General features: G+C 44.2%; 1 protein-coding gene across 3 annotated transcripts in view; it reads left to right on the top strand.

Annotated features, from left to right (window-relative positions):
- The window catches only part of RCAN2 (regulator of calcineurin 2), a 287,295-nt gene that overhangs the window by 259,124 nt on the left and 13,731 nt on the right, over positions 1-14,440 (top strand). For all 3 annotated transcript variants that reach the window (XM_060403216.1, XM_027958420.3, XM_004018864.5), the window contains 2 exons: positions 4,243-4,416; positions 5,452-5,623. In XM_060403216.1, the coding sequence (XP_060259199.1) occupies positions 4,243-4,416; positions 5,452-5,623 (346 nt within the window). The remainder of the gene's footprint in view (positions 1-4,242; positions 4,417-5,451; positions 5,624-14,440) is intronic.

The raw sequence follows: 14,440 nt of genomic DNA, 5'->3' as shown, positions 1-14,440 counted from the left end.
GCGTCTCAAAGAGTCGGACATGAGGGAAAGACTGAGCATAAACAAGAAACTCTTATACACAGGATGGATACAAAACCAGGTCCTATTGTACAGCACAGGAAACTGTATTCATTGTCCTAAATAAACCGTAATGGAAAAGAATATGAAGAAGAATGTATATATAGATATAGATATAGATCACTTTTGCTGCACAGCAAAAATTAACACACTACTGTAAATCAAGTATACTTCAATAAAATAAACTGAAAAATAAAACCACAGTTCTTTAGGATCCTCTATCATTTATTTATGTGTGTGAAGAAGTCCAGAAACTAGAGTTTGGGATCACTGCTATAGAGCTTTATGCAAACCAGTGGCTAAAACGAGATTAACTGTTGAGGAAATGAATTTATTGGGTTTGTGGGGTACCAGGCTGGAAGAAATAGGCAGCCAGAGGACAGAAAAATATTACCGTGTCCCTGATGGGAACCTGGGCATCAAAGCCATAGACAATTTGCCATAAAAGCAGGTGGAGGACCCCCGGGACTTGCTCTGATCAAGTCACCGCTTTGCCTACGGATACACCTGGCATCTTCACGGAGCTGGATCTGCCTCTCAGCAGTTTGGTCTGGCATCCTGCTGCCTTAGCAAATGAAATGCTTATCATGTCACTAGTGGAAAAAAAGAGAGATGACCAGCGGATTCCCAACACTTGGCCAATTGTCACCCTCTGCATTGCAAGTTCTCGAAAGATCTATGCAAAGTGGACAAGCCAAGTGAATGTTAGTTGCTTATTATTATTATCATTGTAGAAGTGGGCTCCAAATGGACCAGTGAAAACCCTGGTCTCTGAGCTCTGGGACACGCCCCAGGCCTGGTGGAAGACTTCCTTTCGTTTTTTGTTCTAAGCCCAAAACAAGACATAACAAAGAGCTTTCTGTCACCTCCCCTCTCCTGCTTGCTGCCTGGAGCCCTCTTGGAGAAGTAGTGGAGAAAACAGTTATAGCCATCACTGACATCTGATGTTCATGTCACCCCTGCCCTAAGCCTGAAGCCTGGCCTCCTCCATTCCTTCCTCCTAATTCAGGCTCTTGAGGCCAAGCAGGTGAGGTGTGAAGCATAAAGAAGTATAAAACAAAAAGCAAAGAATTAGACTCCAGGGAAAAACACCTCTCCCTCCAAGGCTGATCTTAACACCTATGCTGAGGTCCTGGCCTGGGGGTGAGGGTAGGGGCAGGATAGGAAGGAAACCCCTAGACTGGAGTGGAAACACGTAGAGCCACAAAGAAGCCCTACAGATTTTGTCCTAAAAGGTAGAGATAAGAGCTGTCAATTTAATTCCTTCCATTTCTGAAAAGTCTCAAATTAATCAAACTGCCATCTTGGATTTTGCCTGGTGAGACTATTTCCCCTTGCAAGGAACCAGAAAGCATTTTATTCACCAGGATACTTGTTCAGGAAAACACAGTAGTCGCAGGGTGGAGAGGGGAATGCCTTAAAAAGCCCCCTGGGGAGGCTTCCCTGCTGGTTCTGTGGTGAAGAATCCCCCCGCCAATGCAGGAGACACTGGTTCGATGCCTGGTCCAGGAACATCCCACACCCTGCTGAGCAGCTAAACCGGTACACCACAACTATTGATCCTGTGCTCTAGAGCCCGGAAACCGAAGCTGACTGAGCCAAGCCCGTGCTCACCAACAAGAGAAGCCACTGCAATAAGAAGCCTGAGCACTGCAATTACAGTGTAGCCCCTGCTCGCTGCAGCTAGAGAAAAGCCGGCCCAGCAATGAAGATACAGCACAGTCAGTAAATAAGTGAATGAAATTTTTAAAGACTTTATAAATAAATAAATCAAAAGAAAGCCCCCGGGGACTTGTGACTGAGGCCCCCCAGCCTGGGAGTTGGCTCATCCCAAGGGTTGAGAATGGAGAACAAAAGCTACCTAAGGAACAAACAACGAAAGATTTCTGTTTTGTTCTTGCAAAGAATAAGAACAGAGCCTGAAAAGGGAAGAGAGAACCCCTCAAATATCCCCACAAATGTCATGAGACTGGAGAAAAAAAAAAGTTGTTTTGCAAAGGGGTATAATGGGGTTACATGAAATCATGTGTGTGAAACTTTTGAAAATTGTAAAGCACGATAGAATGTAAAAACTCTTTTATTCAATTTAAAGAATGTGAAAAAAATGCTTTGAAGTTTCCCCATTCATGACGTTCAAATTCTTTTTTTAAAAAAAATTGCCATGGGTGCATTTCAATAAACATCCTTATATCTGAACAAACAAACAGCAAAAGCTAATACATGCATACAAAAAAAGAGAACAACTATGTAGACATGAGTCAAAATGGGAGGAACTGTGCTGGGCCGTGGGCTTCCCCCACGACTCAGTGATAAAGAATCCACCTGCAATGCAGGAGTCACAGGAGACACAGGTTCAATCCCTGGGTTGGGAAGATCCCCAGGAGCAGAGCATGGCAACCCACTCTAGTGTTCTTGCCTGGAAACTCCATGCACAGAGGAGCCTGGTGAGCTACAGTCTACAGGGTCACAAAGAGTGAGACAACAGAAGCAACTTAGCACAAACGCACGCGTGGTCGGCAGCACAATGGAGAATCTCAGAAATGGGCAACAGCCTTTGGAAGGATCACAAGCCTTGGTCTTGACCAGTTCACTTGGTTGTGCAAGAGGCAGGAAGTCCTTGCCGGACATCCGACCTCTTCCCGTGCAGCCTCCATCGCCTTGTCGATTCTCTTAGATGCGGTCACACAAGAGCCTGGGATAGCTTATTGCTCTCCATCTCTTGCTTTCATTAATGCAGGAATCTCTTCCTCTCAATCCAGCAGGGTAATCACTGATGTAATTGAAAGCATCTCTGTATTCTGGTTCCAGCTCTGCCAGCAACGGCCTGTGTGACCGTGGGCAGGTCCTCATCTCTTCACACCTCAGGGTCCTGATTTGTAAAATGATGGAGTTGAGAAGGGAAAGGCTGAGTTAATTATCCCTTAGGTCCCTTACAAACCCAAGTGCAGTGAATCTTGCCATATTAATCTTTCATGCATCTTCATTCCTACCTGAACTCACCCTTATGACAAATATCTTCTACTGTAGAAATGAAAGAACCAACCGTTTTTTAAAATAGAAGTTATTTCCTTAGTGGCTATTTCTCCATTAAGAACACAGAGTATCTTAACATGCACTGTTTTTGTTTCTCGTAATAATCTTTTTTTTGAAGCTAAGAGGAACCAGATAGATGGTGTTCATTTTTTTTTTTAGGTTTCCTTTTATGTCTTTTACCAGTCTTACGGGTGTTCTCTTATTTGTGTCTGCCTGCCTGTCACCTAAGATTATTAGATCATTGAGAGCTGGAACAAAATGATTCTCACTTCTGTATCCTCCTAAAACTCAGAGACTATCCTTTGTACAAAGTAAGCACTGAATAGATATTTTTTCAGTTGAATTGAAGTTTGTATCAAACCCAAAATTTTAAATTATTGTTTTGTGATAGGCTTGGTGGTGCTGCAGGAATAAACTAATTCACAAATCTCAGTTTAATACAATAGAGAGTTCTTTTCCTTTGTCGAGGCAAAACCAGCTATGTGGGGTGGGATTTGGGAAGAAGGTATTTCTGCTCCGCAGAGCCACTCAGGAACCCAGGCTGAGGAGAATCCTATTCTGACTCTCCTACCGTCTGGAGCACATGGCGTCTTCAGGGAAAGAGGCTGAAAATTTTCTAAAGGGCTTTCCTGCCTTCTGTACCCATTTCATTGGCCAGAACTAACCACATGGCGCTGCCTGGCTAGTAGAAGTGTTTGGGGTCGTGTGAGCTCTTATATTTTTAGGCAAGAACAGTGTCCTCAAACTTGACGATCACTAGCAATGTCGACCACATGCTCCACTCAGTAGATCTAATATTTTGAAGATAGTGGACTCCTTTGAGAAGCTTTGACGGTTATGATACCCGTCCCAGAAACAAACACATCTGTGTTGAAACGCTCAACATAATTGTCAGTTTGTCATGCATTTCCAACACCATTTACTTATTTCCTATGAATCCCTGGACCCAGATTATGAACCCTATGACAGAATCCACAGGCATGTTTAACACCTGATAACAGATCAACAGGTGAAAAAAATACGTTACAGTGTTCTGTTTGAATTTTATGTTAGGAAGAGCCTATTTATTTACTTGCTCATTTGTTTTTGTCAGATCTGGCATCGTACCAGATATGTGATCAATGGATTTCTCTCTGTGTTTGTTTTTATCAGGAGAAATTTGAGGGTCTGTTCCGGACTTACGATGACTGTGTGACGTTCCAGCTGTTTAAGAGTTTCAGACGTGTCCGAATAAACTTCAGCAATCCCAAATCTGCAGCGCGAGCCAGGATAGAGCTTCATGAAACCCAGTTCAGAGGGAAAAAGTTAAAACTCTACTTTGCCCAGGTACGATCATTCTTTTCCAGAGTTAATCCATCTGCCCTACATTGTCTTTTTACCTGTTCAAAATGTAAATGAGGCCCTTGCTACTTTCAGATTACTTTGTAGTCTATGATTAGTTTCACTAAAAAATAAATTTATATCATGATTCCCAGGCCGGGACAGCATAGTGGTTTAGAAAACAGGCTCTGAGTGCCCAGGACAGCCTTGGTTCTAATCTAGGCAAGTCATATAACCTCACTGGGCCTCAGTTTCCCCATCTGTAAAATGGGGATGATGACATACTTCTTACACTATCATGAGGATTAAATGACTTATTATGTGTTAAAGTGCTTAGCATTTGGTGAATAAATGCCAATAATGCCAGCTAATACTTGTAATAAGAATGGGCTCATCACAGCTACTGGAGACAGCAATGGTAGTAGCTGTTTAATGGATCCAGGGTTTCCTCTGCAGTGATAAAAATACTTTGAATCTCGATAGGAGTGGTGGTTCCACAACACTGAGCATAGACTAAATGCCACCGAAATTGTTCAGTTTAAAATGGCTTAATTTTGAGTTATGTGAATATCACCTCAGTTAAAAGAGAAAGAGAGAGGAAGGGAGAGAAATAGATGGAAGGAAGGAAGGAAAGAGGCTATGAAGGAAGGATGGGAAGGAGGGGAGGGTCACAGAGGGAGAGAAGGAAGGGAAGGAAAGGGAGCCAGCAGCACCAGCATCACCTGGGAATCTGTTAGCAGTGCAGATTCTCTGGCCCTGACCCCAGCAACTGACTCAGAAACTCAGGAGTCAGGGTCAGCACTCTGTCTTAGTAAGCTTCCCAGGCCATTCTTATGCAGCTAAAGGCTGAGACCCGCTGTTTGAAGAATCAAGTAAGATAACTGAGCCCGTGGTGTGTGGTCAGTAGTCATTATTATTGCAGCCTGGTTCATTGGTTCATTTGTCACAGGCTAAAGGCCAGGCTCTGCATCTCAGTGGAACAGCATGGCATATCCGAGGCCAAAATGAATAATGTGCCTTCATTTCTCCTGTGTTTGAAAGGTTCAGACTCCTGAGACAGACGGAGACAAACTGCATTTGGCTCCACCACAGCCTGCCAAACAGTTCCTCATCTCACCCCCTGCCTCTCCGCCCGTCGGCTGGCAGCCCATCAGCGATGCCACACCAGTCCTTAACTATGACCTCCTCTATGCTGTGGCCAAACTAGGACCAGGTGAGCTCCGTGGCCCTTTCTGGAAATAAACATTTGAAAATGCCACTTAGGAAAGTCAAACAAGATGAACCATCCTAAAATCCTGGGTTCTTTGTAACATCTGCATTTCTTTTTTTTTTTTTTTCCTCATAATTTTTTTAAAATGTGAATTTATATATTTATTTTTGGCTGTGCTGGTTCTTTGTTGCTCTGCGGGCTTTTTTGTAGTTGTGGTGAAGCAAGGCTACTCTCCAGTTGCAGTGGGAGGGCTTCTCATTTCAGTGGCTTCTCTTCTTGCAGAAAACAGGCTCTAGGGTGCAAGGGTTTCAGTAGTTGCAGCACGTGGGCTCAGTAGTTGCGAGTCCCGGGCTCTGGAGCACACGCTCAATAGTTGTGGCACACAGGCTTAGTTGCTTCTCAACATGTGGGATCTTCCGGGACCAGGGATTGAACCCATGTGTCTCCTGCACTGGCAGGCAGATTCTTTACCACTGAGCCACCAGGGAAGTCCACCAGCTGCATTTCTAATGAATTTATCTCTGTCTGTAGACAGCCAGAGGGATGATGAATGAAAACGCAGCATCAGACTTTGTACCTGTTCAAAAGCAATTCCAGAACTGGCACTAAAATGTCAGTCCTAGCTTCTGGATTGCAGTGCAGATATTTTAAGGTTGCAAAACAGGCGAAATGAGCTCTACCAGCTGGCACAAGGCTTCTAGACTGTGCAAACTTGTTTTACTGCTGCCACGGTATGCCCAGGAATCCTTGGCGACAAAACAAGCTATCTGCAAAGTGACACCTCCAAGACCCCCAAGGAAGCCAGTCACATTAGCCTCCAACTTTAGAAAAATGTCTGTGGTCGTTTTGTTCTGAGGTTGGTACCTGTAGCGTGGATGCTCTCATTTTCACTATGGTGCAGTATTCATTTATACCACTAGGTATTCATCCACTTTCCTGCTGATGGCCGTTTAGAGGGTTTCCAGTTTCTTGCCATTGCAATCCAAGCTGCAGTTAACATTCTTGTACGTATTTCTTACACACTTATCCAAAAGCTTGTTTTTATACCTAGAAGTGATACTGTCCTCAGTTTCAGCTGATGGTGCCACCTTGTACTCCAAAGTAGTTTTCCTATATTATAGCAAGAGGAGAAATGGTGGAAAGTGGGTGGGCCACAACCAGTGGCAGCTGAGCTTTTAAGCACCGAAGATCTGAAAGTAAATAATAGTCATTGTGCCTGCTGTCTGTACTGGTGGTTCCCACAGTGTGAAAGGGGGCTGAGTGCACACCCCAGAAATTCTAATTTAATTGATTTGGATCAAATCAAGCATCACTATTTTAAAAAAATCTCCCCAGATGATTCTGATGTGCAGATGAGTTCAAGAACCATTGGTAGCCAAATGCCAGGGATGATAAATTTATAAGTTCTTATCAGTATTTCTTAGATAAGGAAAACATTTGGCATTAGTAGCTCTCACCCCAGAAAGCTCAAGTTTTAATAACACATATGGGTTTTCATGGTGGCTCAGATGGTGAAGAGTCTGCCTGCAATGCCAGAGACTAGAGTTTGATCCGTGGGTCAGGAAGATCCCCTGGAGAAGGGAATGGTTACCTACTCCGGTATTCTTGCCTGGAGAATCCCATGGACAGAGGAGCCAAAGAGGGCTACAGTCCTGGGGTTTCAAAGAGTCGGACATGACTGACTTGACTTTCACTTTCACTTTTTTTTTAATTGATTGTTGCATACACTGAAATTTAAGGATCCTGAGTATGAGGGTGACCCACTGTCCTGGTGCCCTCAGACTTAAGGGATTCCTGGGAACTTGTGATGCTAAAACCAAGAAATTCCCAGGCAATTCAGGAAAAGCTGATCATCTTACTGGGTCTTCAGATTGATATGAGGCTTATGTGATGAATAATTACTCCCTGCATGAGAATTACTGGCTGTCCCATGTGAGGCCTTAAAGTTAGATTACAGCACTTTCAACAGCAATGTCTTTGGGGAGTTTCTTTGTAATCACTATCTAGTCATTCAGCTTCTCAGAGCCTTTAAAATAGCTGTTGGTTTCAACTACTGAGAAGCAGGAGGTATCCAACTACCAAGATGGGCTGATAAAAGAAGTAATAATAAGGGAGATGTTTGTGGAATGTGATTTCCTTGAAAGTCTGGTCCACATACAGGAATTCCAAGCATATGCACCCCCATCCCCTGACTCTCTCCCAAGAGAGCCATGTGTGTGATGCGTGCAGATGCCATAGAGTGTGTGAAATAAATCAGGTCTGCTGAAGTCAAGCCTGTGACCCATTTCCCCCAGTCATTTCAGGATACTTTATTTTTTAATTTTATTTATTTCTTATTTTCGGCCGTGCTGGGTCTTCATTGCTGCATGCGGGCTTTCTCTAGTTGCAGTAAGTGGGAACTATCTCTAGTCGCGGCGTGCGGCGTTCTCATTGTGGTGGCTTCTCTTGTTGTGGAGCACGGGCTCTAGGGTACTCGGCTTCAGTACCAGCCCTGGGCTCTGGAGCACAGGCTCAGGAGTTATGGCACAGGAGCTTAGTTTCCCTCAGCATGTGGGATCTTCCCGGACTAGGACTTGAACCCAGGTCCCCTGCATTGGTAGGTGGATTCTTAATCACTGGACCACCAGGGAAGTCCCAGTCAGAACACTTTAAAAGCAGGACCATGAAAGCTGCTATCCTTCAAGCTGCTGGTTTGACTGCCAAGATTTTAACAAGAACACAGTTGAACATCTTGTACAGCTGTTTTGAATGTTAGCAAACAGAGCTCTACATAGAATCACTGAGGTATTGGCTAGAGGGCCTAGGGATTCCCAGGTAGCGCTAGTGGTAGAGAACCTGCCTGCCAATGCAGGAGACTCAAGAGATGCAGGTTCGATCTCTGGGTCAGGAAGATCCCCTGGAGAAGGAAATGGCAACTCACTACAGCATTCTTGTCTGGAGAATCCCATGGCCAGAGGAGTCTGGCAGGCTACAGTCCACGGGGAGACAAAGAGATGGACTTCACTGAGCAACTGAGCACACTTCGAGGATCTAGGGGGTCACTGCCAGCTTGTGTTTCACAGGAGGAGAACCTGAGGCCCTGAGAGGGAAGGAGGAATGACTTGCCAGTGACGGGACCAGGGCCCAGGGCAGTACTCTTCCCATTTCACTCTCTATACCGGAGGCCCAGGCTAAGTCAGACTTTCCGATCCCAGCTGGCCTCAGGTCCTCTCACTTGGAGCCTGCAATCCAGTAAATTCAAATCATTTCTAATCTAGAGCCAGAAAGAAAATTGGTTTATAGTTAATGTTCACAGAGCATGATGCAAAGGAAAGATAAGGGCAAGTCTCAGACCACCTCACTGGCTCGTGGAGCTGAGTCCCTGGTCTGAGGCCACCACCAGGGACCAGTGTAACCTGGGGCTGATGGAGGCAGGAGTGGAGGCAATGGGATCAGCCTCAGAAGGGATGCTCACACAGCATGGTACAGAGGAGCAAGGAAGTAGGAAGAAAATGACCTTAAAGAGACAGAAAAAGAGAGGGCTTCTTTTTAGAATTGTGACTAATTTATCAATAGTGTTAAAAATGCTTGCCTTTTGCCTTAATTTTACGGCTTAACCTGTGACCGTCACCTTCCCTTTTGTTGTTGCTGTTCAGTCGCTCAGTCGTGTCTGACTCTTTGCAACCCCGTGGACTACAGCACGCAAGGCTTCCATGTCCTCACTATCTCCTGGAATTTGCTCAGACTCATGTCCATTGAGTTGATGATGCCATCCAACCGTCTCATCCTCTGTCGTCCCCTTCTCCTCCCACCTTCAGTCTTTCCCAACATCAGGGTCTTTTCCAGTGAGTCAGTTCTTCGCATCAGATGGCCAAAATATTGGAGTTTCAGCTTCAGCCTCAGTCCTTCCAATGAATATTCAGGGTTGATTTCCTTTAGGATGGACTGGTTGGATCTCCTTGCTATCCAAGGGACTCTCAAGAGTCTTAAATTTACTTCGCTAAGTAAATCTACCAGCTTTGAAGTATCCTGCTGTGCAGTCAACACAGACATAGGCTCTGTTAATATCCCCAGTTTCCAGATCAGACCACTGAGCAGTAGAGGGGTGAGTGCCTTTGCCCAAGGTGACGCAGCTGATTGGAGGCAGAGACAAATGTTCCTGGCTCTTCTGACCACCGCTTGGCCTGATCCAATGGCCTCTATTGAGGATGCTGGCTGCCTGGGTGGGCTTTAGGCCGTCTCTGTTCTGAGACAGGCAGAACATTTAGCCCAAACCTGCATGGACAGTCACCTCTAACACCATCGTAACTTCCAGAAAGGCTGACCCAGGACCTGGTAAGTGTGTAAAGGAAGGCCTGTGTGCTGTGTGTGCAAGAGTGAATACAGAGGGCCTCCGGCTCTTTACAGTTGACTGACATCATGTCCCGTAGAAAGTGAAAGAAAGTTAAGTCGCTCAGTCGTGTCCGACTCTTTGCGACCCCATGGACTGTAGCCCACCAGGCTCCTCTGTCCATGGGATTCTCCGGGCAATAGTACTGGAGTGGATTGCCATTCCCTTCTCCAGAGGATCTTCCCAACCCAGGGATCGGACCCAGGTCTCCCGCACTGTAGACGGGCGCATTACCGGCTGAGCCACCAGCTGCAGTTTGGGGATCTTCTCTTCATCTTTTTCTCCATTATTTGTCAGCAGTTTAAGGTTGTTCCTCTTCATTGTGTTATCTACGTGTCCTTTCCCGGTGTCCTTAAGGCTTCTATACCCCACACAGATAACCGATTTATATCCAACAGCTGAACTGAAAGTCTCACACAGGCTCTACTAGAAGCCTGGGCCTCTGGCCGCTGTTTTAGCTGCAGTGATGAGAGAGCAGGACAACACACCAAGTCCCCCGACCCACACCTCTGCCGGCTCCCCAGCCAGGTGCCACGGCTGGGAACTACTTCCGTCCCCTGCCACTTTCCACAAACGTTCACTTCCCCTTCTGGTAATTTGCTATTGTCCATCTTTTTGTCTCCCCTGCTTTTTCGAGGGGAGAATGCATGTTTTATTCAGTTTGGTATTCCCAGTGCCTGATAGCAGTTTGCACATAGTAGGTGCTCTATAAATACTGAATGAATGAATCAGACCTATTACCCACCACTGCCGCCCCTCCCCCGCCCCCAGAGATAATTTCTTCTCTGGCAAACTGTTGCTGTTTTATGGCTTTAGCTAGACTGAGTCAGGCAGCACTAAATTAATGTTTTCTCCACCAAGAGGACTTTTAGCATTTCCATTTAGAAAAAAAAAAAAAAGATTTCATAAAATTCATTTTTAATCCTTAGGCAGAATCATTTCAATAACGAATTATAAGTCATTCCATGTTAAGGATGACTACCTTAGTTCCAGGAGTAGAGACATAAATTAGAATGCGAGCAAAGCAACTCAAATGATCAAAGGAATGGAGTTTTGCTTCCTTCCGAGGAGTGACTAATGGTGCTAAATTGGTCCAGCTGAGTGACTGAGAAGGGATGCAGAAATCCAAGGATGCTGAGGAAGAGTAAGTCTAAAGAAAGAGCATTTCAGAACAGGGGTCTGGAATCAGATGGCCCTCAGGTCCAGGATCACTGGCAAACCAGCTGGCTTGTGGAAGCTTTGACGTGTGTAGCTGCCAGTGGAAGGCAACAACATGTTATTTAGACCCTTTCATGGAGGATAAACGGGAGAGGGAGGACACAGGTCTTGCCTCAGACAGAAAGGGACAAAACGTCACCTTGTTCTTGAAGAAAGGAACACTGGTGACTCTCTTCCAGAGAGGGACAAGTCATGCTCCCCAGAGCTTCTAAAGAGGCTCCTGAAACAAGCACGGTGGGAACAGTGCAATCACAAAAGGATTGTGATCAAACCCAAGCTTGTGGGTTTCCTTTGAAATCCTTAATGGATTTCGGTGTGAGCCCAGGGCCACGTAACAGTGGGGAAGCATCTCTTTGTTCTGTTTGTGATAGTGAGACTAGGACCATAGTCTGGAAAATAGGAGAGGCACAGTTTCAAACGTTTTTAACCACTGTCTCCATGACCATATGTTCTGTTTTTCATCCAGAACAGAAAGTAAGTAAAATAGATAAATTAGGGGAAAAAAAAGTAAACAGAAACAATGGCTAAAACTGATACATGGGGCTTACTGTGTGTCAGGCACTGTTCTAAACACCTTATATAGATTATCTCATTTAACATTCACAGCGACTCTATGAGAAGGTGTTGTTATCCTCATTTATACAGCTGGGGAACGTGGGGCACAGAATAGCTAAGTAATTTGCCAAAGGCTACACAGCTGGTAAGTTAAAATATGTCCCTCTGCCCCTGGTGAGACACGGAAAGGATTAATGGAGCCAGTACCCTTGCCTAAAGGAGTGCAAAGTTTGAAAAACCAGGGAGATCTCTTGAAGAACAATATTATTTCTCCAGAAGCAATTCCAGATTGTTGCAAAAGGATATTTTTAAAAATACAGGACAACTTAGACACTTTGTTTCTTTAGAATTCATTTCTCTGCTTATTGGCACTTCCTAAAGCATATGCAGGGCCTTGGCTCTTGAAGGCAAGTTTGATGCTTTCCTGTAATGTCAAGCGGGACATGTGGATCAGATTCACCATCCTCTGTTCTTCTTAAAGGACAGGTCTATATAAAACAGAAGAAGCTTTCCATGCAGATCAAAATTGCAAGATGAGTATCACACCAGTCAGAATAGCCATCATCAAAAAGTCTACAAATAGTTAATGCTGGAGAGGGTGTGGAGAAAAGGGAACCCTCCTACGCTGTTGGTGAGAATGTAAATCGGTGCAGCCACTATGGAGAACAGTGTGGAGATTCCTTAAAAAACTAAAAATAGAACTACCGCATGGTCTAGCAATCCCACCCCTAGGCATATATCTGGAAAAGACAAAAACTGTAATTCAGAAAGACACAGGCCTCCAATGTTCATAGCAGCACTATTTACAATAGCCAAGAAACGGAAGCAATCTAAGTGTCCGTCAACAGATGAATGAATGAAAAAGATGTGGTATAGAGATACAATGGAATATACTCAGCCATAAAAAAGAATGAAATAATGCCATTTATGGCTACATGGATGGACCTAGAGATATCATACTCAGTGTAGTCAGAGAAAGACAAATATTATATGATTTCACTTATACATGAAATCTAAAAAAATGATACAAATGGAGTTACAAAAGAGGAACAGACTCACAGACATTGAAAACAAATCTATGGTTACCAAAAGGGGAAGATTGGAGGAGGGATAAAGAGGAGTTTGGGATTAACAGACACACACTCAGTTCAGTCGCTCAGTTGTGTTCAACTTGTTGCAACTCCATGGACTGCAGCATGCCAGGCTTTCCTGTCTATCACCAACTCCCAAAGCTTGCTCAAACTCATGTCCATCCAGTTGGTGATGCCATCCAACCATCTCATCCTCTTCTCCTGCCTTCAACCTTTCCTAGCATCAGGGTCTTTTCTGATGAGTCAGTTCTTCGCATTAGGTGGCCAAAGTATTAGAGTTTCAGCTTCAGCATCAGCCCTTCCAATGAATATTCAGAACTGATTTCCTTTAGGATTGACTGATTTGATCTCCTTGCAGTCCACGGGACTCTGAAGAGTCTTTTCCAACACCACAGTTAAAAAGCATCAGTTCTTTGGTGCTCAGCTTTCTCTATAGTCTAACTTTCACATCCATACGTGACTACTGGAAAAACCATAGCTTTGAGTAAATGGACCTTTGTTGGCAAAGTAATGTCTCTGCTTTTTAATATGCTGTCTAGGTTGCTCATAGCTTTTTTTTCCAAGGAACAAGTGTCTTTTAATTTCATGGTGCAGTCACCATCTGCAGTGATTTTGGAGCCCAAGAAAATAAAGTCTCTCACTGTTTCCATTTTTCCCTATCTATTTGCCATGAAGTGATGGGACCAGATGCCATGATCTTAGTTTTCTGAATGTTGAGTTTTAAGCCAACTTTTTCACTCTCCTCTTTCACTTTCATCAAGAGGCTCTTTAGTTCTTCTTCACTTTCTGCCATAATGGTGGTGTCATCTGCGTATCTGAGGTTATTGATATTTCGCACGGCAATCTTGATTCCAGCTTGTGCTCCTTTCAGTCCAGCGTTTCTCATGATGTGCTCTGCATATGTTAAATTAGCAGAGTGTGTGTGTGTAACAGATACACACTACTATATATAAAATAGGTAAACAACAATGACCTACTTAAAGCACAGGGGACTATAATCAGTATCTTGTAATAACCTACAATGGAAAAGATTCTGAAACATAACATATGTATTTATATATAAAATTAATATAAATACTATATATATAAATATATACCTTAAATTTATAATAATGTCCCTGGTGAATTTACAGAAGCCCAGAGTTTCCCTGGTGGCTCAAATGGTAACAAATCCACCTGCAATGCAGGTGACCAGGGTTCAATCCCTGGGTCAGGAAGATAGGCTGGAGAAGGAAATGGCTATCCATTCCAGTATTTTGCCTGGACAGAGGAGCCTGGCAGGCTCCAGTCCATGGGGTCGAAAGGGTCAGACACAACTAAGCGACTAAGCACAGCAGACAGAACATCATTTATCAATGCCCCGGACAAAATAAGATGAGCTTTGTTCTGGTGGAGAATGAATTGGGTATTTTCTTTTGTTTATTTTATAATGCCTATTGTTCCTGACTCCAGAGAGAATATAGTCCTCTGTTCTTTTTGGATGCAAAACAAAACAGGACAAACAAAACCCAGCCCAGCAAAACAGCTTATCTGCACTCATCAGCAGAATGGCAAATAGAGATGTCCCTGGCACTAGACGGTGGTCAG

Source organism: Ovis aries, chromosome 20, assembly GCF_016772045.2.
Source record: "Ovis aries strain OAR_USU_Benz2616 breed Rambouillet chromosome 20, ARS-UI_Ramb_v3.0, whole genome shotgun sequence".
Lineage (NCBI taxonomy): Eukaryota > Metazoa > Chordata > Mammalia > Artiodactyla > Bovidae > Ovis > Ovis aries.
Note: the sequence above shows the minus strand (reverse complement) of the source record. Positions and strands in the feature narration are given on the sequence as shown.